General features: G+C 37.0%; 1 protein-coding gene across 1 annotated transcript; it reads left to right on the plus strand.

The window, feature by feature from the left end:
• SERPINI1 (serpin family I member 1) lies at positions 1-27,364 on the plus strand. Its single transcript, XM_060100020.1, has 8 exons — positions 1-250; positions 1,675-1,905; positions 3,544-3,738; positions 5,204-5,408; positions 11,501-11,598; positions 25,370-25,456; positions 26,857-26,946; positions 27,288-27,364. The coding sequence occupies exons 1-8, from the start codon at positions 1-3 to the stop codon at positions 27,362-27,364; spliced, it is 1,233 nt and encodes a 410-aa protein (XP_059956003.1).

A 27,364-nucleotide genomic window follows, 5' to 3' on the forward strand; every position in this document is an offset into this window, starting at 1 on the left:
ATGGCTTTCCTTGGACTCTTCTCTTTGCTGGTTCTGCAAAGTTTGGCATTAGGGACCACTTTCACTGATGAAACCATTGCTGAGTTGTCAGTGAATATGTATAACCATCTTCGAGCCACTGGAGAAGATGAAAATATTCTCTTCTCTCCACTGAGTGTCACCCTTGCGATGGGAATGATGGAACTTGGGGCCCAAGGGTCTACCCTGAAAGAAATCCGTCATTCAATGGGATATGATAGTCTGAAAAATGGTAAGTGTGCTTAGATTTAATTTCTCAAGATGGTTTGACATTAACATTCAACTCAGTTATGTTGCCTTATGCCTGAGGCAGCAGTATTTACGAAGGGTGAGAAAGAGGTCTCACTGAGGTGATATGGGTAAGAGAACCATTAGGAAACCCAAGAAAGTTCTTAGTTCCAGCTGTATCCCTGGCTGAGTTAATCCAAAGAAATTGTATCTTTTATTATTATTGTTTAAACAAACCTCACTGTGATAAACAAAAGCAAACATGGTTCTTGCTCTGTTGGAGTTTCCAGTTTAGAGGGAGGGCATATATTAATCAATTATCACATAAATAAATGAGAAATTATAACTGTGATGAGTGCTATAAAAAAACCATTATTCTCTAAGAATATCAGAAATTTTTACTTAAAATCAACAGTACCTTCATTATTTAAATGGCACCCAAGAATTTTTTTTATACATTTATTTATTTTATTTATTTACTTTTGGCTGCATTGAGTCTTCGTTGCTGCACACAGGCTTTCTCTAGTTGCGGTGAGCGGGGGCTACGCTTTGTTGTGGTGAGCGGGCTTCTCATTGTGGTGGCTTCTCGTTACAGAGCACGGGCTCTAGGCGTGCGGGTTTCAGTAGCTGTGGCACATGGGCTCAGTAGTTGTGGCTCACGAGCTCTAGAGCGCAGGCTCAGTAGTTGTGGTGCACGGGCTTAGTTGCTCCGCAGCATGTGGGATCTTCCTGGACCAGGGCTCGAACCTGTGTCCCCTGCATTGGCAGGCAGATTCTTAACCACTGCGCCACCAGGGAAGTCCCAAGAGTTTTTTTTTTGAATGTTGTATTATCATGAAAAATTTTTGTACTGGAGAAAATTTCTAGCCAAAATGTATTTTGTATTCACTTTTCAATGATGTATAATTTCTATTTTAATGTTTCTAATATACATGTGAATTAACTCATTAAAAAGTTGAGAACTAAAACAATTTCAATTGGATTTTCTAGTTGTAAGGTTAAAAAAAAGTCTACTTAAAGTAAAATTTAAAGGAATATTTTGATTTTTAAACTAGAAAATTAAACTTGATAACAGAAACAGATTATTTCTGATCATCATAAAATAAGACTCATTTAATTAAAGTAACCTAAGTACTTTGAAAGAAAACAATCCAAGTATCTCTACTTTATAGATTTTACCAAGAAAGTCAATTAAAATGAAAATAGTATCAGTTGATAATACTAAACTGCAAAAAGTTAATTTGAACATCTAGAAACAGCACAAATATTGGAACCTCCTTACCATGTCAGTGTGGGGAATAAGCCAGTGCTTTTCCTTTGGGCCTCTATTCTATTAATCCCCCTTGCTGTGTTTTCGTGCTCCTCCACTCTCCAGGATCTTTCACTGTGTTTGTTCCACTAATAAACTTATCTTTTGTCATTTTGCAGGTGAAGAATTTTCTTTCTTGAAGCATCTTTCTCACATGGTGACTGCTGAAGAGAGTCAGTATGTGATGAAAATTGCCAATTCCCTCTTTGTGCAAAATGGATTTCATATCAATGATGAGTTTTTGCAAATGATAAAAAAGTACTTTAACGCAGAAGTCAATCATGTGGACTTCGGTCAAAATGTAGCTGTGGCCAACCATATCAATAAGTGGGTGGAGAATAACACAAATAGTAAGTCATTTGGTTCCTTTCTTTCTCTAATAGCTTAGTTTTAACTCCCTTTTACTTCTGAAATTATTTGTCCCCTTGTTCCTTTTACATTTTGAAGGTTAGATTGCATTTAGTTGAGTATCAACTAAATTATTGCATTTAGTTGAGTATCTACTAATAGATTACGGCCTATTTTAGAAGGATTGTTTATGAATAAACATTTGAGAAAGGAGTTAATTCTTTTGGCATGTATAGAATATTGGCACTGATAAATTAATATGAAATCTGTGCTCTCCAGTTGGTGAGTTTCATCTGAATAGTAGTAATCTTAACTACTGTATGGAATTTTGCTTGAGCTGACCATTTAATAAGTTAGATACTTGTTAGAATCACAGTTGCTGGTTCTCTTAACAATATGATAAAAATAGAGTAAGAGAGTTTAAAGATATTTGTTGGCTTTTAAACCACAGAACTTGACTGCTAATCAAAAAATTTATACAGGATTCCTTTAAAAAAAGAGCAGCCCATTTTAAGCCCAAATAAAATATTTGGAGAGGAATTAGAAAAGGTTGCATTTGTTTCAAATTTTAATTCTAAATCATATTTTTAAAATGTATTTAAGCTCTCCAAATGTTTCATATTTTACCATTTTATTTTCCGATTTTACCAACAAAATCATTGAAATTAGGATAAAAAAATGAGACCAAATTGAAAGTAGATTACTATGGCTGTTCCTTAAATTAATTAATTCATGTTGTCAAAACTCCGAAAATAATGTTAATCTAATACATTTTATGCTGGGACAGCAACAACAAAAGACCCTCATCCCATACCCTTTGTCCTATACTCCCCAAAATGCTGAGGCACCTTCTTAAGTACCTAAAGAAGTGCTATGACTAATAAAATGAGAGAACACAGAGTGAATGTTGGTCCTATCTTTTCTAACTATTAAAATGTAATATAAACATGGTTATTTTTTAACATTCAAAGAATAAATTAAGGATAATAATTCAGCTGCATTAGATTGGATTATTGAAACCTGTTTATTTCCAAACTCTTCTTAAACAATTTCAGCCATTAATAAAGTCCCAGTGTCTTTCAAAATGGATTTAGAAAGGAACATTATAAGTGATAAAAAATAAGGTATCATTAGTTAAATTGGCTTTTACTCATCTCTTTTCACCTAATCAAAAGCAGTTGTCATATCTGATAGATATCCAATGTACATGGGGGAAAAGTTTGAATTGGATGACATTTTAATCATGTACATTGTTCAAGAATATACTTAGAAATATCTGTTGAATGCTTACTCTGTGTTAAGAGTTTTACATGCATCATTGCAACTAGAAAGTAGTGAAGCCTGAGATTCTGTTGTATGTGGTTCTGTAGTTTGTGTAAATGTCAAGATGCTACTAGTTAGTGTTATTTTAGGTGGTGTATAAGGGTATTTTTGATGCCTTTAGTCTGTAAGTATATGTGTGTGTGTGTGTGTAACATTTTTTCCTTTGAAAGTTAGATACTTTTAATTTTTTTGTAAATTTTATAATGATATAAAGTTCACCTCAAGCACTCTATTGGATGGTAGTTTGATAATCTTTTGGTTTCCTTTCACCTTCAAATTTAATATGAATTTTCATCCATTCATTTTTTCCTGAATAGGTCTGTTGAAAGATTTGGTATCCCCAAGGGATTTTGACGCCGTCACTCATCTGGCCCTCATCAATGCTGTCTATTTCAAAGGGAATTGGAAGTCACAATTTAGACCTGAAAATACCAGAACTTTTTCCTTCACTAAAGATGATGAAAGTGAAGTCCAAATTCCAATGATGTATCAACAAGGAGAATTTTATTATGGTAAGACAGTTTGGCTTTTATTTCTCTCTTCTTGCAGTATATCAACAAACTTCTAAGAAAAAACATGAAATATTCGTTACTCAGATTTCTCAACAATCTGGTTTGGGCTACAATTCAATTTTCTTGGCCCCATTTTCAAAGGCCTCTAATTAGATCCTGAGTGAATATTATATGTTTTGATAGTTTTCCAATATGTTTCTTAATTTATAAAGTTGATTACACCTACAGAGTGGCTTTATTTATGTGAAAATATCTGACCTGTGTAAGAATGTTCTGAGTCACTCCAGAAAGTCATTCACTTTGGGGTGGTTTTCAGTGAGCCATAGGTTCCACCCAGCTCTTGATTTGGACACCTCATCACTTTTTGAATTATAAGCATTCCTTTAAAATTTTGCCTTCAGACTTGTTTATGTTTAGTCAGGCATAATTATTCATTCATAGTTTCACTTACTGAGAGTCTATAATTTGTGATACAAGTCAGCATCCTTGGCATTATTTTCAGGGATATTTCATTGGCCTTTTCAGAAGTTTAGGGTGCTAATCCTTTCCCCATACCATACTGAACTATAATTATTTATTGTCATAAGCAGAAATGTAATTGCAAGCTAAGTATATGTTAGAACTAATATTTTATCCTATTTAAAGGTACACAGTAAAATTAAAATATTATAATCACAGTTAATCAAATTAACAGTGAAAATAAGAAAGGGAAATACCTATTTATTTGAGAACCAAAATGTTTAATGTGACATCTAAAGGACCTAGATCAGTTAAATGAAAATATTCAGAACAAAAGCATTACATTTGTTTTGAAAATGGGGGAAATTTTAAAGTAGTGGCAGGACCATTTGTTTTAAAGACTTTTTTTTTTTTTTTTTTTAATGAAACCCTGGTCAATTTAGCTAAGTTCATAGAACACGAAGCCAATTACCTAATTTACCTAATTATCTAATTTGGAGATTTTAATCACCACAAAAGCTCTAGATAACTACTGCCGAATGAAGTAGATTTCATTTTGGCTGTGCTACCTTGGCCTCAAAACTTTTAGCTGCGGTAACCAGGTATTATGTGGTCAGTTTTTCCCTTCTTAGAAATCAGGTGGATATTGGTAAATGTGATTTACATCCAACTTGGATCCAGGGCTTTATTTTTCTAATCATGACTTTTCATTTTTTTAATGATATCCTTAAAATATATTCATTTGAGATATCTCATTTAAAAATAAATGAAAAAGTAAGTCTAGAGAACAAATGTGAAACAATTCTGGGGATCCTAAAATAAAATAAATTCTGTAGGGCTGAGGATTCACTTGAATTTCAGGGCTTACTTTAAAATAAATCCTCTTCTTCTCAGATGCCTGAATTTTTTATATTCTACACACTATTTTGGAAGAAAGTTATAACAAATGTAAACATTTTATTTAAGCCTTGATAGGGGCCTTTTATCACCTTTCTGTTCTTTTTAGGGGAATTTAGTGATGGCTCCAATGAAGCTGGTGGTATCTACCAAGTCCTGGAAATACCCTATGAGGGGGATGAGATAAGTATGATGCTGGTCTTGTCCAGACAGGAAGTTCCACTGGCCACTCTGGAGCCATTGGTCAAAGCACAGCTGATTGAAGAATGGGCAAACTCTGTGAAGAAGCAAAAAGTGGAAGTGTACCTCCCCAGGTGAGAGGTTCCTGTGTGACTCCCTCTGATAGCATGGAGGGAGGGTATCAATGAAGGTTCTGACGCAGAGAAATTATTGCCACTGATGTTGAATTTTGTCTTGTGTTGCTCTCTTCCTCCTCCTCTTCCTTCTCTTCCTCCACCTCCTCCATCTTTTAAAAAGTATTCTTTCATACTCATTCAGTCCTGCCCAGAGACATAGGCTGACTCATTGATCATTCTATACTACTTATCAAGACCTAGTTTCAGATATGAATCAATATTCTTAGCTTCATTTTAGAAGATTTTTCAATAGATTGCCTCTGAATATCATTTGCATCTACAGTCTTCTGTATTTCATTAATATTTAAACTGATAATAGCTGGAGAAAAAATAATCTTCTACTTTGTTGGAAGAAATGCAAGCAAGTCATGGGCTAGGTGCCAAGATGCAACCATAAACAAGCAGGAAGAAGCTTAAAATTCTCCCTGTGGCTGAAAGAATAAAAATCCATGCAGGGCCTTGATGTTCTGACTACCGTCCACTTCCTCGACCCTATCTCTGGCCACTCACCACGTTCAATTTTTTGTAGTAGATACTATCCCTGTGCTTGTAGTTATGCCACAGACACCATATGCCCTTTTATGCCTCAGGGTCTTTATGTATGTTTTTGCATTGGCCTAAAATGCCCTCCTCACGTACGTTTGCCAGATATTATTTACTTAGCCTTCAGGGTACAAGTCTGGCACCAGTTCTTCTAGGAAACCTTCCATGAACCACGTGATGGAGCATTTAACCCTCACTTTGCCTCACTTATGCACCTCCCTGTTATGACAGTACATTTACATTACTACCCCACAACAAAATTACTTTTTTTGTAGGTCTTGCTTTCCTTCTGTAAATTCTTCTAGGGTAAAGTCAGTTCTCTCTCCTGTCCTAGAGATACAGTGTGTTTGCCAAATCAAACCCAACCGAAGATATTATTCTGCCCTTGAATACTTTAAAATGTAATAGGGGAGCTAGACCAGCAAACCAAACAACAAATTTATAAACATAATATATAAATTCTAGGCTAGAAAACAAAACACGCAAACAGCCAATAAACATGTGCGTGTGTGTGTGTATGTGGAAGTAGAGTTCCAATATTCATTCCATGTAAGAAAATTACACAAATATGATTAATTAGTATGAATATTGAAGGATGATAAATAAGATATTAGTATTAAAATTGAATTACTAAAACCTCATTGACTCATTCATATTTATTCTAATTTTAGGAATTGTCATTTAAAATTACATCTTATATGAATGCTTATTTTTCCAAAAACTTAGCTGGTGTTTGCTACATTATGTTAATGAAGGAGAGCTATTTGGAACTGTAGACATTTTTGGCTAGAAATATGCATATATTGATGCATTATGTTAATGTTGTAGTTCATAATATATAGCCATATATAATATATAGCCAAAAACTTCTCAGTCTACATATAAAAATTAAGGTAATCATAATCCAAATGTTTTTTCTTTTTAGCTAAGATATTTAGCTTGCATAACTTTCCATGACAATACATTTGTGTAGAAAGATTTCACTGTAAGTCTATTCTCAAGGAGAGGTAGCCAATGAATATCTAACATACAAAACCAGGGTTTTTTTAATATATGATAATTGACATCTACATATATAATATATGAACAATATATCTTAACTCTAAAAGAACAATTTACTTTTAAGTATTAATAATTAAATGTAAGTAACTAAATCAGACTTAAACCTTCATCTAGTGACCTTTTATCATTAATTTTGTATTTTTCCCTTGCATTTTTATAAGGAATTCTTTTTGATAATATGAGAAATTCAGTAGAGAGTTAATGCTTCTCTTATTAAATTCTATGAATTGACTGCAGCACCTTCAAATGCCTTAATTCTGTAGGGATGCAAAGTTATTTAAGAATATTTTAAAAGAATTCTAAAGGAATGTTTATTAAGTATCACATATTGTAATTCAACCACATTCATTAGAAAATGTGGCCTTCGGGTACTGTCCACTGAGAAACTGAATGCGGCAGCAGAAGAAAATTAAAATTTCATTTTCTAAGAGATACTCCTCAATTATGAAAGAGTTTAGCTTGCTTGCTCATATTAATGCCTGTTACTAAACTAGGCATGGTTAATTACCATGTATCCATTTCTCCAGGAGTTCCGTGAATTCTCCTTCTGCATGGCTAATGCATAGCATGGGAGGCTAAGTAGCTAGATAAGATAAATTTGGTGTCCCTTTTTAAGAGATTGACTGTTTCCAAATACCAATGTGTTGGTAATAATCAATGGGAACTACCCACCCCTCCATTTTACAGCATTACAACCCACCAAATGTTCAGTGAAGGAAGTGATTTATGTGACTCAATTTTAGCAAAGGTAAAAGTTTTCTAATAGTTGTGCTCCAGCTTTACTCAAGTGTCTGTCTTAAAGGGTATGTATAGTTTTTTCACATGGAGACATTACTCTAAAAATGCAACTTTGCATTTCTGAATTTGACCACATTCTTGTCCTACTTCACAAGTACTTTTACTTTCTATTATACCAGATTTTATACAAGTTGCTTTAAAATACTTTCCCTTAAGGGGCATAGGGTACATGGGGGGAGGGGGAGGGGGAGAGGCAATTACTTTTGTATTCATATTTTTTCCCCTGAACAATAAATCCTACAGGAATCAGATGCTGGATTGAAATTGTATTTTTATCCAAAATACAAGAATCTATTCAGAAGAGGGTGAGATTGCTATCTCTATGTGATATCACCAAATCCAGTGAAATACCACAAGGTTTATGCACAGTCATACATCTCTAAGATTTAAATGAGATTGCCAAATATTCTTCCAATTTATCCATGGTAGAAAAAATAGTTTGGCTAATATGTAAAAGTATATATATATATATATATATATATATATATATATATATATATATATATATATATATAAAATATATGTAAAATATCTAAAAAGCACTTTAGAATGATGCCTGCCATAAAGTAAGCATCATATAATTATTATCTAATATTACTATCATCGTTTATTTTTAAGTCCTACTATTTATCTTTTGTTAATCAATCTTTTTATATACTTTTCTCTAAGTAGGATTTTTTAAAACTTGGTTCTAATGAAATTACCCTCTTCATTGTATATTCTTACTTTTCAGTCTTACTGATAAAGCTTAGGTATAAAAAGATCTTTCTATTGATAAAATCAAAAGGAAATCTCTAATACTTGGGATGCAGATGTACCTGGCTGTAGTATCTTTCCACTCTTACCTTTGTAGTCTCAGGTTTGTCATTTGTGATTAGAGTACTAGAAATCAAAGGATAAGTATTCTCTATTTTGTAACCAGAAACCATCCTGCTATTCTGAAGTGATTGTCTACTAATAAAGCACATCAGTTTCATGTCTGTTAAAGAAAACCAGTGCATAAGCCATCTGATTTTATTTTTTATCATGAGTGCTTTTATTAGGTTTCTCTTCAAATAATTTGATTAATTCTTACACATTTTTATAAATCTCCTTATGTGTAATATATATTTGCTTTTTTCTAACACTTGCTCCACACCGTCCCTGCTTAGTCTCCGATGCTTCTGCCCTCCGCATACCTCTTTAATTTATTCAGATAGAAAATTGCAAATACAAGATTACATCAAATGCCTTTACAAAAACAGCCATGCCTTTTGGTTTTGAAAAGGTAGCATTGTGGCTTTTTATTTTTAAAATCAGTGGGTGAAATGTAAAATCTTCCTGTAGTTTGTTTGTTTTTAAATAAGCCATTGTTGAAATTATAGTGATTAAGTATGGGAGGACTTCGCAGTCAGAAAGATGTCAGTTCATATCTTTATTCTGCCACCTACTAGCTAGCTGTGTGATTAGGGAAGTTGTTTAGCTTTATTGAACTTCAGTTTGTTCTTCTGTGGAATAGAAGTAACAATACCTGTCGCTTAGGACTGTGTGAGATTATCACAGGGATGATTAAATGAGATACTAGGGCTTCCCTGGTGGCGCAGTGGTTGCGAGTCCGCCTGCCGATGCAGGGGACACGGGTTCGTGCCCCGGTCCGGGAAGATCCCACATGCCGCGGAGCGGCTGGGCCCATGAGCCATGGCTGCTGAGCCTGCGCGTCCGGAGCCTGTGCTCCGCAACGGGAGAGGCCACAGCAGTGAGAGGCCCACGTACCGCAAAAAAAAAAAAAAAAAAATGAGATACTAGACATAAAAGGATTTGCATAGTGCCTGGGACATAGTAAACACTCAGTATATGGGAGATGATGATAATTATTTATATTAATATTAGTCTATATAAAGAGGAAAGAGAGAGTATATGGATAATAGCTATTTTTTAATAGTTTGATAAGGAACAAAGACAAGGAACGGATAAGTGGAAATTGTTTACATCTTGTCTTCAACTTTAAACAAACACTCTCGTGGACACCTAGATTTTATTTCACTTCACCCTACGTATTTGGTCTTATGCCAGATACTACAAATATTAAAATGAAAAAAAACACTAGATCTGACAAATTTACAGTTAAAGTAGCAGAGATTAGTATACCTATTTAATCAAATTACTCCACCACTACTAAAATGCAAATATTCAACACCTTAACATCGATAATAATGTGAATGTTACACATTACTGCAATATGGTAAGTACTATTAACATATCTGCCCTTTACTGCATGCCTCCTACAAGCCAGCATCATCCTAAAATGTTTAGAAAACTTATTTAATCCCCTCAACAATACTGTGAAGTAGGCATTATTATTGCCATTTTCCATATGCCAAAACCAAGGTTCAGAAATTAGGGAACTTGCCCAAATTCAATCTAGCTAAAATATCATCGTCACCTAAACAGCCTAAAAAGTGTGAAACAAACCAAGCTGCTTTTAAGAAGTAAAATGAACCCTTACTGACATCTTCCTTCACTTTCCTATTTTAGGTAGATCAGGATATATATAATACTACCTGGATCCATATCCCAACTCTGCCACTTACTAGCTTATGAACTTGGTCAAGCTATTCCATCTCTCTGCTGCTCAGTTTCTTCAAATATTAACTGAAGATAATAATACCTACCTGAAAGAGCTGTAGTGATATTTAAATTAATCTGTTTTTGTTAAATTAATCTGTTTTATATTGTTGGAACAGTTCCTATTATCTAGTAAGCTACATATGTGACCAATAAACAAAAAACTAAATAACAAAGCACACAGAGAAAACACTTTAAGAATTCATTCAAGTCACTGAATATATTCTCCAATGTATTTCCCTACTCATCCCCCTTTTCTACTTTCACAGTCAATATCCGCTTTTTGTGGAAAACAAAATAAACAATGTTAAGTGCAAGTTAAAGTGTAAGATATAGATAAAATTTAGTACTTAGTCTAATATTTGTTATACCTTTACTCATCTGTTGGTTTTCCCCTGATTATTCCTCTAGGTGTCTGAGTCTTGTTTATAGCAATCATTCTTCTTAAAACCAGACATCAGAAATGATGCTAAAGTAATGTTTAGTGACTATTACAGACTTAGCTTTTTTAAGGACACAGCCCATTGCCTAAAAACTTATATTTATGATCTGTATTGATTAGGAGGCAACATCTTTTAAAAAGGAAATATTTAGTTCTAACCAGTTGTTTTTCACTTTTTATAAAAAAGTAATAAAAGCCTTTGCTTTTAGAAACTGCACTTGTTAATATAGTCATGCTCAGTCCATATCTTTCACTGGAAAGGTGGGTGATACAATTCATTGGTTTGATACAATCTCATTGGGAGAGATTCCATATTAAGACCAATCTGGCTTCCTACTTAATAATTTAATACTACTCTGTTATGTTATTCTTTTCGATGCTCCCTTTTTTTTTTACAATAACAATCAAATACTACTTATAGTCAAAATCCAGTTTTAGTATAATTTACCCTCTATAAAACAGACTTTTAAAGATCAACATATCTAACATTTTATTCCTGTCCCAGGTAGCAGGATGTTGTAACTAAATACTTTTTAAAGGCTGTAACTAAATACTTTTAAAATGCTGTAACTAAATACTTTTTCCTCTCTGTGTTCTCCAGGTTCACAGTGGAACAGGAAATTGATTTAAAACATGTTTTGAAGGCTCTTGGAATAACTGAAGTTTTCATCAAAAATGCAAATTTGACAGCCTTGTCTGGTAGGAAATAAACACCAATTAAAAAAAAATGTTATTCCATAAAATTTTTTTAAAATGATGGTGGTGAATCCTCTATTTATTAAGGAGTTCTGAAGTAAAATATAGTTATCAGTTGCCAGATAAATATAAGAAATATATTTAACTTCTACAAGCAAAACTATAAATACAGTCACAACATTGTTTGTATTATTCTGCTCCATGTCTATCTTTGATAGCAGATTATATTCTCCAGAAGACCTGTCTTATGCATCTTTGAATTCCCCATCACATCTGACAGAATGCCTTGTAGAGCAGATAATCAATAAATGTGTTGATTGAATATCTCAATATGTCCAGTTATAATAAATCATATGGGAAAGAAAGAAGGAAGAGAGGATAAATGAGTGTTTGCTGTGAGAACTAGATGCTTTTAAAAAGGACACCTGTGAGATGATGTAAATATTATCTTAAGTCTTCAATAAAAAACAGTGGTTTTGAAGAAGTAGCTTCAAAATATACTTCACATATTGGGTGTTGAGTAATTTATTTAAAATATCCCAAGGGAAAACAACCAGTTAAATTATTTGATTCAGATGCCCTAATTTGGTCAGGATAAAAATCTTAACATATTAGTAACATTAAAGTACTTAGAAATGTAAAATCCTTTTGGAAATATTTTTAAAGCAGCTAATCCCAAGACACGTATTGAAATAAGGTACCTCTCAGTGTAAGATTTAGTTAGCTTAGATAATGATAATTTTCATCATTTCTGTAGAACATGGGAAATAACACAATATGTTTTCTGATGAGATAAAGACAGATTTATATCAAGATAAAACAAGAGTTCAGAGCCCTAGGAGCTTGGATGTGAGCCATGAAGGTAGAATAAGTACCTATTCAAAGGGTAATGGGTACATTGTACTTGAGGCAGAAATATATATATATTTGTGGTTCAAGCACAGGATAATTTAAAGTTCTTATGCTCCTTTCCTTATGAATTCAAAGAATGCTATACTGGCCAAATTCCAACTAAATAATTATATTTTGCTTTCTTACCATGGCTCTATTTTCAGTTTGATTAGAGATTCCTCAGTGTGTCACCCAAACATTTAGGCAGTTATTTCACACACATAGAATATTTACTGCTTTTCAGTCCTGGGGGAGTATCACTGCAGTGGCAAATTAATTATTGTGGTCAGTGTAGGTCAAATTTTTTGACATATCTGGAAGGTTTATAAGGTAATGTTTAATTGCCTTTACTATGTACAGAGACAACAGAGCATAAATGTACATATGAGTGCAGATTTGAAATCACACTAGGCTCTTTCAGAGTTCATAGAGTCTATAGCGGAAAGTCTTTGCTCTTTGATCAAACCTCCATCAGAACTGAATCCTTCTCAGCATCTTGCTCACAGTTGCATTCCCAGTACCTGGCCCAGGGCTGACAACACATAGTTGGCACACAGTAGATGTCTGCTAGAGTATAAATCAAGAAAAGGAGGAGAGAATAGATTTACCCAGGGCCACCTTGTACATTATATTTCTTGAAACATTTAACTCCTTAAAATATTAGTAAGAGATCTAGGATTGGTCATCCTCAAACACTACCAAGTTCAGGTCTTCAGGATAACTGATCTAAAACCAACTTCTCAAGTTTTCAGTGGGAATTCTTTGATTCTTAAATTCCTAGTTTTGCCACAGTCTTAGAAGTCCTGGCATGCCAGCTACCTCAACCGATACATTCTTCATTCTCTTTCTCTCTCTCTCTTTCACTCACACACACACACACACATACACAAATATATACATTACTTTATGAATCATTCATTCAAGAACTTTCTAGTGACACAGCTATAAAACTTTCCTCTCTGCTTCCTCTAAATTCAATAGCCTTTATTCCCTGCATCATTTTGGGGCACCATATGCTCTGCCTTACATGATTGGTGTCCTGTTCACATGTATACTTCTTTGCTTCCCCAAATTACATGAAAACCTTGATGATTAAAGTGTTTAGGACACTTAGTAACCCCACAAGTACCCAGGAAAATTATTAGCATGTATTTGCTTATTACTTTCTACTTTAGTGAGAATTTTCATGGTGTTTAGGATATACAAATTAATTCCATTCAATGCCATGTCTATTCCTTTCATTTAACAACTCTTTGTGAGGCAGATAGTGTGAGCAAAGTACTAGGTCATAAAAATGAAGAAATAATTAAGATATCATATCTGTTCTGAAGAAGCACATAGACTCGTGGGGAGAAAGACATAAACAGCTGGATTAAATAAAAGGAAGAGTGATAGAAATGTTTTATTGTAGTAGTGGTTCTTAACCAGGACAATATTGCCCTTCAGGGAACATTTGACAATAGCTGGAGACCTTTTTGGTTGTCACAATTAGGGAGAGCTACTGCCATCTACTGTCTGGAGGCCAGGGATGCTTCTACATCCCTGTGATCTACACTGCACAAGACAGCTTCCATGACAAAGAATTATCCAGCCCAAAATTTCTATAGCAATGAGTTGAGAAACTCTGTACTAGAGAAAGCATTACGGAAGCAGAAAGGAAAAAAATCAAAGGGGAGAATGGGAGGGAGCATATTGGGTCAAAAGATGGAGGAAGAGACTATATGTATTTTTCTTCTTTCTATTTTCTTATTGAGGTAAAATTGGTAGCTAACATTATATAAGTTTCAGGTGTACAACACAATTTGCTATTTGTATGCACTACAAAGTGATCACCACTGTTAAGTCTAGTTACCATCTGTCACTGTACAATTGACCTACTTCACCAGTTTTGCCCACCCCCTTCCTCTGGTAACCTTCTCCTCTGGTAACCACCAATCTATTCTCTGTATCTCCATTTTAATGGGTCTTTTTCTGGGGTTTTGTCTTGTTCTTTCATTTGGAATACACTCCTCTGTTCCCTCATTCTGCTTGACTCTCTGTGTTTGTTTCTATGAATTAAGCAAAACAGGTGCCTCTCCCAGTCTTGAGGGAGTGACCACGTGTAGGAGATGAACCTTATTGTTCAACCTTTCCCCAGCTCTTGGTTGACTCCTGAACCCTTGTGATTGTCTAAGTAGCCTGGTTAATACTTGATAAATCCCAGTTGTGGACAGTGTGTGAAGACCCAGCAGTGTTCCAATAAGAGGGAACTCAGTCAGCACCTGGTTTTAGGCTGATTAGAAGCCATCTCTTCAGGCAGCAGCTTTTAAAGTATGCAAATCCATGCAGCCCTGTGGGTCCACAATTATAAACCCTGCTGACTTCCAGACCAGATCTGAACATGTTCCTGGGTGACAGTTTGCAAAAATCAGGATTTCAGATGAATGAATAAACTATGGGGAGGTACCAGTAGGTTGTGGCGAGGCCAAGGGAGGGCTGAAGGATGGTATTTCCCTGCCTACGTTTCCTGCGAGCTCCTCTGTAGCCCCTAGATGTGTCACAAACCTGTAGCCTGTCCCTCAGCTTGAAGCTCCAAGACAAGGAAATGGACCTTTTTCACAGGCAGACTGGGGATGGTTTTAGTCTGCTGTCTGTGCAGTGCCCCGGGGGGTGATAGCCTGCACAGAACTGTTTCTCTGATTGTCACAGTCCTTTGGGGCCCAGAAATGCAAGCCCCTCTGGCCACCAGGGCCAGGCAATCAAGGGGCGCCCCCTGTGTGGACTGTGCTCACCCCCAGCTTTAGCGATGCAGGTGAAGAGCATTGGGAGAAGGGCACACCCTTGCCTCTAGCGAGGTAGAGAAAGAGCGCTGGGAATGGGGCACACCCAAGGCTATAGCAAGGCTATGCTTGTGTGCGCCCACCTGCACGAGCAAGGTATAGGGAGAATGCAAAAACGGCGCTCACCCATGCCTCTGTCCCCAAAGAAAGTCCCAACTTGTCCCTGCCCCTCCAGCAGATGCTTTAAGATTAGCAAATGAACCTCCTTCACATATAGTCCAGGCACTTCTCTAACTGCTGCCTTTGTACTGGGTCCTGGGATGAGTGAGACAGTGTGCAAGTCCTTTCAAAGGAGTATCTCAGGTCTCTACACTGCCCTGGGTGCCCTGGACATAAGCGCCTTAGGTTTCCAAAGCCAGATGTTTTGGGGACCTCGTGTCTCCAGTGCAGGTCTCTAGGGTTGGGGTGCCCAACGTGGGGCACAAATACCCTGCTCCTCAGGGTGTAGTTCTGGACCTATGAGGTCCCTCCCTGTTGGAGGTCTCTGCACAGGGGCATGGAGTTTTTGGTGGGACTGACCCTCTGCATCTCCTACCATGAGGCCCTTTTATCCCTTGTTGTGCCTCCAGTTGGTCAGCTAATTATTAGTTCTTTTTCAACACTCGTTGTTCCATATGTAGCTTTAGATTTGGTGTGTCTGTGGGAGGAGGTGAGCTCAGGATCTTTGTACACCACCATCTTAGATCACCCCCCTCATAAGTATGTATTTAAGCTTCTAAATGCATAGAACATTTTTGAACAACATCTTAGAAAATGATAGAAGTGGTTGCCTCAAGAATACTGGACAGAGGCTCTTAGATGAGAGAAGGGGTTGCGTTTCATAGACCACTGTGTACTATTTGGAAATTTACCTTGTGTATGTATTACTTCTTTAATTAAAAGCCTTATGTAAAAACTGGGGACATCTTTTAAAAATAACATTATTAGTAGAATTTGAAAACTCGAAAGTACCCAGAAACCAATTCAGTACTACTGGGACACTGCTACATTCTAAAATCATGTAATGAGATTTTTATCTTTCTTTAAAAATAGTTAATGTGATTTAGCAGTGGACCAAAAATACCCTACATGACATTCTCTTGCTTCTGGAAAAACTGAATGACTTGAGAGTCTTTTGCTAAGGCCTCTTGAATCCATGCTTTCATTTTCTGTTCCATGGCGTCTACTTTCATTTCAGACTCTCATTACTGCTGCCTTAGACTATTTCAATAGCCTCCTAAACAGTTTCCAATCTCTCTACCGTCTAATCTGTCTTATCTACCACTGCCAAGATTAATCACCTTAAAACTCACTCTCTGATCATTCCAGTTCCTGTTCAGAGCCTCCCTTTGGTCTGCTGTTCACCGTCCACCGCTCGGCAGGGCGTTCAGACCTCATCTCTGACTGATTCCTTACACACAGCGTGTGCTCCAGCCAAACTGAACATTTACTCTGCACCTCACATCCCCCAGCCCTCATCTTTATGAAATTTCTCCCACCTGAAATACCTTTAGAACTGAGCCTCAGGTCAAATATCTCCAACTTTATTAAGCCACCGTGATTACACCAACGAGAAGTAATCACTCCTTTTTAAATACTACAGTATTCTATTATTTTTCTCTTTTTTTTTTTTTTTGCTGTACGCGGGCCTCTCACTGTTGTGGCCTCTCCCGTTGCGGAGCACAGGCTCCGGATGCGCAGGCTCAGCGGCCATGGCTCACGGGCCCAGCCGCTCCGCGGCATATGGGATCCTCCCAGACCGGGGCACGAACCCGTATCCCCTGCATCGGCAGGCGGAGTCTCAACCACTGCGACACCAGGGAGGCCCTCTATTATTTTTCTTATGCCACATACATTTAATTTCATAGTATCATTATTTATGCACTGGATATCTCCCACCAGAATTTAAACTTCCACATAATTGATCCTTATGTGTGTTTAAGAAGCACCCAGCACCGTGCTTTCTGCTTCGTACTCCCTGAATGAAGGAACAAATGAGATGCTCTGTATTTATTGTGTTTATTTTTTCACCTCAGTTTGATGTCCATTGCTTTTGACGCTAAATTCCATGAACATAAACATAGTCAAGACTCATGCAATAAACATGGAATCTAGAGGGTGCTGAGAATCATTTTCTTCTCAGGCTCTATTTAAAATGCTCATCTAGTTGCAGCGAAGATCCTGTTATAGAGTAGGGCTATTTTTGTAAGGGAAATGAAGGACCATCAGCATTTGGATTAATAGATAATCCTCTTGGAAGGTGTAAGGGGAAAGAGAAAGAGAGTACTAAATCCTTCAGCACGAAGTATGAGCTTTAATAAAGGAGCCAATGAAATAAAGGAATTAAGAAGACACAGCAAAAGCCATATTCAGGTCAGACTCAAGCGCTTAGATTTATGCTGGACTGACTCTTACATCCTGCCCTTGTTTGTTCTCTTTCTCCTTCTACCTGTAAGTCAGAGAGATGTCTTTCTCTTCCAGCACCGTAATTCCAGTTCTACCCCACTTTCTTGCTTGGACTGTTGCAACAGCTGACACAGTTGATCTTGCCCCCAGCTGATTGCTCATCCAATTCATGCTTTACAGCTGCTGCCACCAATATCTTCTAAAATTAAAGCCGTCATGTCCTGTTACTTCTGGACAAAGGCTGGGCTCTCTAGCATCATGGTCGAAGCTCTTAAAATCAAGCACATCCCCCTCCACTCCCCTCCTCCTCCTAGCCCCATCTTCAGTTGGACCTTCAGGCCCTCACCACTGCTTCTCTCACTTTGCAGATATACTTTTCTGTTTGGAATGCCCTTGTCCCCTTCTCTGACTTTCACTCTTCTACTTACTCTTCAAGAACCAGTCCAGGGCTTCCCTGGTGGCACAGTGGTTGAGAGTCCGCCTGCCGATGCAGGGGACACGGGTTCGTGCCCCGGTCCGGGAGGATCCCACATGCCGCGGAGTGGCTGGGCCTGTGAGCCATGGTCGCTGAGCCTGCGCGTCTGGAGCCTGTGCTCCGCAACGGGAGAGGCCACAACAGTGAGAGGCCCATGTACCGCAAAAAAAAAAAAAAAAAAAAAAAAGAACCAGTCCAAATGTCAGCATCCCTGAGAAGCTTCCCCTGACATCTTGCCCTTCCTAGATGGTTTACTTTCCCTTATCTGGATTCTGATAGTGCAAAGTGCTCTCACAAATTCTACTTTTTCCTTGGATTGTTTGTTCTCATACCTGTCACTGAGCTCGGAGCTCCTCAGAAGCCTGGACTGTGTCATAGACATCTTTCTGTCCTCAGAGTCCAGCATGGTGTGGGGAGCAGGATAGATGCTGGGTGGGTGCGTGCCCTGAGAAGATGGTGCTGGGCTCTCCCTTGCTCCAAGTTGGGGGCTTCTCTCAAGCCTCTGGCCCTCCTCAATCCCCATGCTCCAGCCGCACAGGCTTTTTCTGGGTCTTTGCACACACCTGGCTTGTATCTGCCTCTGCACCAGCCTTCCCCCCCAACTGCTAACTCTACCTTTAGGTCTGCCTGGGACTGGCTCCTCTGTATTCTTTAGGTCTCAGCTCAGATTAACCTTCTCAGACAAGGCTTTTCTAACATCCAATGTCAAGTCGCTCCTCTTCCCTTCCCTAGTCACCAGCCAACCCATCACTTTATATTATTTCTTATACTTACCATACCCTGAAATTGTGGTCATTTATTGATTTGCTTTTTTTGTTTGTTTGCGATACGTGGGCCTCTCACTGCTGTGGCCTCTCCCGTTGCAGAGCACAGGCTCCGGACGTGCAGGCTCAGCAGCCATGGCTCATGGGCCCAGCCGCTCCGCGGCATGTGGGATCCTCCCGGACCGGGGCACGAACCCGTGTCCCCTGCATCAGCAGGTGGACTCTCAACCACTGCGCCACCAGGGAAGCCCTGATTTGCTTTTTTATTGTCCTTGTTATTTAATGTCTTCTCTCCCCCATTAGGAATGAACTATTAAGCTCAACATAGTATACCCAGTGCATCAACAATGTCAGGCACATAGGAGGTGCTCAGTACATGAATAAATGAATGAGTGAATAAATGACTGAATATTTGCTGGTCTATAACAAAATCTATGCAGAAAAACAAATAAGCAAACACTATTCCTACCTTGAAGGAGCTCAAATTCTAAAAACCTTTCTAAACTTCATGGGTGGGGCTGAAGCTAAAAGTATTTTAGCAACTAAAGTACAGAGACAGAGACATTTTTGGTATCCTAGGATTCTGTTATGGAACTCCGTTCATTCTGTTATTTTAAGCATGTCCTTGGTGATGCAGAAATCCATTAAAATCGGCTGAATTGGAACAGTGCCACAAAGGAAGTAGTGGCATACTCTTTCATGATGGCCATCTGGCTAGCGTTATGTCAATCACAGGTACTTAGAGCCTTTGGTGCCCTGCACAATACCTCATACGAGCAGGGTACTTGATAAATATTTGCTCAGTGACTGAATGAATGCCTTAGTGTTTTGCCCTGCTTTTTTCAGAAAAGTTTGAATTACTGCCCAGCTCTTCTCTGGGGAACCTAGGGTTTGCTGGCACTGTTTGCATCTTATCCATTGTGAAAAGCCTTGCTCCACGCTGCCTGGAGAAAAGTAGGATCAGTTATTTGGCAGCAATGTCTGCTGTGGCCAAAAGAAGAAGACTGCTTGGGACCAGTGTGTGGGTTTTTTTTTTTTTTTTTGTAGTTCTGTTTGTCATTGATTTATTTATTTCCATTTTTAGAGAATAGTTAACTTTTCTCTAACAAATAAGACAAACTCATCAGTGTAAATCTCTTTAACTCCCCTCATATTATGATTCCTTGAATACCTCAGTGAGTACTTGGTGGCTGGAAGTGTGCAAGGAACTCGGGATAGGGAGAGGAGATAAATAGGACAGGAGGGTCCAGGCCCTCAGGAAATAAGTGCATGGCAGGAAAGATGGCCTCGATTGACATATAATTACACGAAAATGAGCAATAGTGGAGGCCAAACATAGAAGCTATGAACTTGCCTGTATTCCTGTATGATCTGATCTCCTTCTAAGATGTGGCAGCAGACACATTCTTGCTTAAACTACTTTCAGCTTACATTTTATTTTAATGTGACAGCTTGCAGTTTGTGCCTAGAGAAAAAAGTTTCATTTTCTTTTGTTCCCTCAGTGTTCATGATGTGATTTCTTATTTGTTACATTTTCTCCTACTTGTATATCCAAAGGGGTGGTGTTTTGCTGAAGGTTAAGTGTCCTGAAGTCTTGTTTACAACTGGAGACATTTGCTGTCCTTGGTGTAGCAGTTAGTCACCCCCTGGAGTTGGAACATTGGATTCAATCTTTATTTTGCTGTCTTTGAAATATATAGGATGACAGTGGTCTGTTAGATCCCATTCCCTTTGCTCTTCAACTCAATTAGATATTTAAGTTTTCTAGTGTGTGTGTGGTCTTTGTATTCTTTCTCTCTCTGGGGCTGTTTTCTATCAATTTTCCTAGACCATCTACTTTGGATTGGTGTCACATTTTATTTATTACAAGAATAAACTTTATAGACATAATTGTGAACAGAATTGTGGTCATGGTGCCCACAGAGTGACAACACCCAAAGTCTTACAATATGAAATAACTAACACCTTTCATTCAACAGTTACTAAATGTTGGGTTAACTACTGGAAAATTACACATTACCAGGAAACTCCCTCTACTTAGGTTAGTTCATTCATTAAGCTCCCTAAATGCCAGAAGCCAGGGACACTAAGGGAAAGGACACAATCCTTGCCTGAAGGAATTGGACAGTCCAGGAAGAGAGAGATAGCAATGTGAATATGATATATTATGAAGGCTTAAATAGAATTAGATCCTGGGTTCAGTGGGAAAGAGTGGTCAGTTCTACTTTAGTGGGGGTGGGGGTTGGGAATTGGGAGAGAGCAGAAAAGTCCTGGTAGGGTTTGAAGCTGAGCCTTAAAAGTAGATTAGGTGTCTCACTGTACAAGGGTTCAGTGAGTTTCTGGGGAAGCAAAGACACAGAAGTGATAAAGTGTGGTATGATCAGGCCATTGCCATTCAAATAATCTGGAGCACAGTGTGCAGAGTGAAGAATGCTATTTGGAAGAGGCAGAGGCAACCTCACGGAGGCCCTCATATTACATACTGAGCAGGTGTGCAGGTGTGTTATATACTGAGGGGGAGATGGGATGTAGAGCTAGCAGGAGAGGTGATAAAGGGTTTTAAGTAGGGGAGTAGCATGAATTGGTTTGTATTTGATGATCATCCCAGAGGAAGCTTTAATGTGAACGGGAGGCAGTTAGAGTAGTTTTAACTGCTGTGTCATGATACACTGACATCCCCAGAAACTCATTTTAAAAAGTTATTTGTATGTGTTGCTGGGTTTAATTTTCTGATTTTGAAGAACTTTTACCTCCATATTAATAGGTGAGTTTGGTCTATGATTTTCTTTTCTTAGACAGTCCTTTTTTAATTTTAATAGCAAGTAAGATGACCCAGAGATGACTTAGATTGCTTTTATTCTCTTTCTAGAGTCTGGAATAGTTTTATCTCAGAAAATTCTGTTACTAGAAGGTTTGGTTAAAGTTCCCTAGAAAACCATCTAGGCTTGCGGTCTTTAATTTTGAGGATGGGGGAAGATTCTGTCTACTGATTCAACTACTTTAATGGTTACTGGACTATTCATTCTATTTTTTTCCTTGATTCAACTTTATAATTTAAATATTTTTATAAAATTGTAGTTGATGGCAAATCTTCTGTTTCAAAGTTATCTGCATAAAGAAGCATAAGAAACTTGTGGGGAGAGTTGGAAATATTCTTTATCTTATTTGTAGAGGTGGGGTCATAGATATATACATCTATCAAAACTTACCAAATTGTATATTATAAATAGATACAATGCGTAGTAAATAAAGTATACCCTTTAAAGTTAACATTATCTGCAGCAAATTATATAGTATTTTTCATGATTTTTAAAAATTCTCTTCTGTTATCTTTAGGTATGTTCTGCTTTTTTGCCTTAATATTGTTTACTTGGGTAATTTCTTTCTTCTTTGTGAATCTCATTATAGGTTTGTCCATTTCATTATCTTTTAAATAACTAGCTCTCTGGGAAGAACCCTCGGCATTCTTGCTTTCTTGATCTTTCTGCCATGATGTCTTGCAGCATCCCTCCCCTCAAAACGGTTCTGTGGAGGTAAATGAGAGCACATGAGAGATTTGGGGACTAGAGGAGGGTATACTTGGGGCAGACGCCAGGGTTGAAGGGAGGAGATTCCTTCTTTGAAGATGCTTAGTACAGTCAGCAAATCAGGCTCAGGGGATATTGGAGGCAGTTTCCTTTGTGCAAATTAATGTGTCTGAAATATCATTCGGTGTTATTGAAAACTCCCCTCAAATTTTTTTCTTTTTTTTAATAAATTTATTTATTTTTGGCTGCGTTGGGTCTTTGTTGCTGTGCACGGGCTTCTCATTGCGGTGGCTTCTCTTGTGGTGGAGCATGGGCTCTGGCCGCGCGGGCTTCGGTAGTTGTGGCACGCGGGCTCAGGAGTTGTGGTTCACAGGCTTAGTTGCTCCGCAGCATGTGGGATCTTCCTGGACCAGGGATTGAATCCGTGTCTCCTGCATTGGCAGGTGGATTCTTAACCACTGCACCACGAGGGAAGTTCCTCCCCTCAAATTTCTGAACAGGGCTTACCTGGCAATGTGGACACTCCTTATCCTTTAGGAACTGGGTGCTGTCATTTTCGCATTTAGGGCCATTGATGCATGACTCTACCTTAACTGGCAGACTGATGAAAATGCACAGCAGAATCTGAAAATAGTATAGCATCTGTTAACTACTAAATAGTTATGTTTTACTGTCTTGGAATTCAGTGTTTGTTTTGCCTACTAAATTACTTTGACTAGTTACTTAATGCAATTGATATTTTTCTTTTCATTTGCTAAAAAAACCTAGTCATCTGGATTTGAGAAAGCTAATTTTACTTAATTGTTTGATGTAAAACTTTATTGCTTTTAATTTTCTTCTGGTTATCAAATGCATTCTAGAAGAAAATATCACAATATGTGAGATGGACTATTTCATAATGCAGCGCTTCTATCTTAATGCTAAATATGAGCTGAGGAAGGAGTATCCCTATTAAAATATAATCAGAGATGCCACCAGTTTGTCTTGGGGCTTATTCAAAATAAGCAGGTGCTTTGCAACAGGTGTACCAAAAATGTTGTTGGACATCATTTTCTATGGGTATCAGATAATTATGAGTCTTTGAAAGTATTACTAAGTAGTTCAATGGGAAGCCAATTGTGCTTTTACTAAATAGGGCTGGGCATCAGCAACAAAGTTATTTATCTTAAATTTGAAGTAGACTTCCTGGGATTAGAAAAAAAATGGTACAAACTTGAGTAATCCTTTATCTTGCTTCTTGTGCTATTTTCCTTTTTATATATTTGAAGTATCTTCTGTTTGTTTTGTTTTAATCATGGGGAAAAGTGAGAAACCCAAGACTGAAGGCTATTGTATTGTATGCTTTGCTAGGGCTGCCATAACAAGGCACCACAGACTGAGTGGCTTAAATAACAGACATTTATTTTGTCACAGTTCTGGAGGCTGGAAGTCCAAGATTAAGCTGTCTTCAGGGTGGATTTCTTATGAGACCTCTCTTCTTGGCTTATAGATTGCCATTTTCTCCCTATGTCTTCACATGTTGTATTAGTCAGGGTTTTACAGATAAACAGAACCAACAGGATGAATGGATATATATATATATATATATATATATATATATATATATATATATATATATATATATATATATGGAGAGAGAGGATATATGCATTTGGATATATGGTTATATGCGTATATGTAGAGAGAGAGAGAGAGAGAGAGAGAGAGAGAGATTAAGAGATTTATTTTAAGGAATTGGCTTGCACAATTGTATAGACTTTGGAAATATAAAATCTGCAGGGTAGGTCAGCAGGCCAGAGACACAGGGAGGAGTCTGAAGGCAGTCGGCTGGCAAAATTCCTTCTTGCTCAGAGGAAGCTAGTCTTTGTTCTATTAAAATCTTCAGCTGATTGGATGAGGCCCACCCACATGATGAGAGTAATCTGCTTTACTCAAAGTCCACCAACTTTAATGTTAATCTCATCCAGAAAACATCTTTGCAGAAACATCCAGAATAATGTTTGACCAATTATCTGGGCACTGTGGCCAAGCCAAGCTGACATATAAAATTAACCATCATGCATGGTCTTCCCTCTGTACCTGTCTGTGTCCAAGTTTCCTCTTCTTGTAAAGAAACCAGTCATACTGGATTAGGGCCCACCCGAATGACTCATTTAAATTTAAGACTATCTCCAAATGCAGTCACATTCTGAAATCTTGGGGGTGAGCGCTTCCACATACGAATTTTAGAGAACAAATTCAGCCTATAACAGCCATTAATTTAAAAGTAAGCGTAACTAGAAAGACAATTCAAAGGGAAAAACAGTCCTCCTAATATTAAAAATGTGTTATTTCCTCTGACTTTAGGATAAAGCATGTTTTTGAATCCTCAGATAAACCAATTAATTGGAATGGGAAATAACTTTTTAATGTATTCCTGTTTCTACAACCTAGAAGTCAATTTTGTTTTCCTTTGCCAAGGATATTTCTATTATCACAGTAATTAGAGATTAGATTTTAAAAAACTTTTTATTCTGGTTATATGTGGATTTCTGTTTTCATTTTATGTATTGAAATTTCAGGTTAGGGAGAAACATGTAAGAAGTTTTATCTTGCTATGAACTAATTTGAGGTTGCTATTAAAAACAGAGCCACGTTTCTGCTTTTCCTGGCAATACAAGAAATAAACGATGGGAAAATTACCAATAAAAATGAAGGAGAAAATCAACAAGAGAATATAAAATAAGGACAAAACAGAAAATACATCTTCAATGGTTCTTTCAAATCATAAATGTAATCTTACAACATTATCTCTTATGTTTTATATCAGTATCTTATAACACTTATATTTCTCAAATCTGTTTAACTAAAGATAAAGTGCTTCCCTTTCTCTGATACCGAAGAAATGCTTCTGTTATCTCTTTTTTTTTGCAGATAACAAAGAGATTTTCCTTTCTAAAGCAATTCACAAGTCCTTCATAGAGGTTAATGAAGAAGGCTCAGAAGCTGCTGCTGCTTCAGGTGCCAAATTATTGTTTTCCAAAATCTTCTCACTTTTTTGAGATTTGTATTTTTAAAGCAACCTTGGGTTGGGAATGGGGGTCATTTAGAACTAAGCCAAAAAACTGACCCTGCTCTAACTTAGAAGTCAAGCTAATGATGGAACCTGCTAGAATTTTCCAAATAGGGTATGAAGCATGCACTCATTTCAGTGCCCCATACAGAGTAACTCCCATCTCTAATGAGAGGCAGGAGGAGATTGTCAGCTCTGCAGAATAGATTTTCCTGCTGTGCTGCCTGTTTAAATATTTTAAATATTTCCCTGCTGCCCAGTTAATCATTTTTCTTTCTACTTAATTATTTTTGGAAGTTAGTTCTTAATTTTGTCAGTGAAGAGCTTTGAGTTTTTAAAAAGCACATGCACAAACAAGAGTGCATGATAGCATGCAATACATAATTTTAAGTTAATAATAAAATAATAATTTTAAATAAAATTTTTTTTTAATTTACCTAAATTACGTGTCCAAAGCAAAATGGTAAACGTCCTTGGTTATTTTGAATGTTCTGACTTCCTTAGTTAAGCAAGAAGGATTTTTCTTTTTTTTTTTCATTTGTTTGGATTTGTTTCAATATATGTTCAACAGCCATCATGAAATTTTGGTAGGATTTTTCCCTTCTCTGGTAAAATGCAACATATCATATTTGCACAAATTATTTTTAACTTCTGCATACATTTGCCCATTAAAAGGATTTCATCAGTTAAAATGGTGTTTTCGGGAGGAAATAGAAACAGTAGTCTCAGGCATCGAGAAAGCTTAAAATCTTACATAATTTAATCTTGGCCTTTTCCTCACAACAAATCACCCTGCAGAAAGTATAAAATGATTATCCCACAATAAGGATCTCAAGGGAATTCAATTTCCCAGCTGTAGGAAACACCACTGCATCTCTCCCTGCTGTATTTTCTCTTTAATCACTGCTGTTCTGGCTACTTGTTAGAAGCCTGGTGACTTGCTGTGTAAAAATCCCCATTTCATATAAAAGAAATAATGATTTGAGAATATAAAGAAACTGATTTTTGTTTGTTTGGGGTGGGGTTTTTTCCCCTTTCCTTGACTCAAAGGTCATTTTAATAAAGCTGTAAGTATTTATCTGAGACTGAGAATAAAAATTTGTAACATGCAAAATAAATTGTCCTATATTTTTGGTGGGATGATGGGAGGGAACTGTGTGTGTGTGTGTATTTGGGTTTTTTTAAGATCAAGTAGAAATGTTAACACATTTATAATTTTTCTCTAAGTCTTTAAAATCTTGTTTCGTGTAAATCATTACCTTTGCATTAAACATAGATAGTTTGGAGAAATTACTCATTAGTCCCCGCACATCCACAGACATGTAATTACTTTCTCTCTGTGTTACAGGAATGATTGCAATTAGCAGGATGGCTGTGCTGTATCCTCAAGTTATTGTCGACCATCCATTTTTCTTTCTTATTAGGAACAGGAGAACAGGTAAGTCTGTTATGAGAACAGAACTTTAACAAGCCAAAAAGAAATCATTTTTTAATTGAAAACATTTTCCACATTATTTATCAGATGTGTTCAAATGATTTTTTAGATGAAAATAATTTACTTACATTTTTATCATTAGAATTTATGAGTATCCAAGGACACAATACTTATCACTGAATCTTTTACTGCTTGTATATTCAGAAAACTTATAGTTTATTCATAAAGCTGAGGTTATTGGAGACCAGTGTTCTTGCTTTCATTTATAATGTACAATTAGAACATTGCTAATTGTAAGCAAGAAGGAAAATAAATATCTTTTGTTCATTCCCAACCCAATGCAGGTACAATCCTATTCATGGGACGAGTCATGCATCCTGAAACCATGAACACCAGTGGGCATGATTTTGAGGAACTTTAA

Source organism: Mesoplodon densirostris, chromosome 5 (assembly GCF_025265405.1).
Source record: "Mesoplodon densirostris isolate mMesDen1 chromosome 5, mMesDen1 primary haplotype, whole genome shotgun sequence".
In the NCBI taxonomy this organism is placed as follows: Eukaryota; Metazoa; Chordata; class Mammalia; order Artiodactyla; family Ziphiidae; genus Mesoplodon; species Mesoplodon densirostris.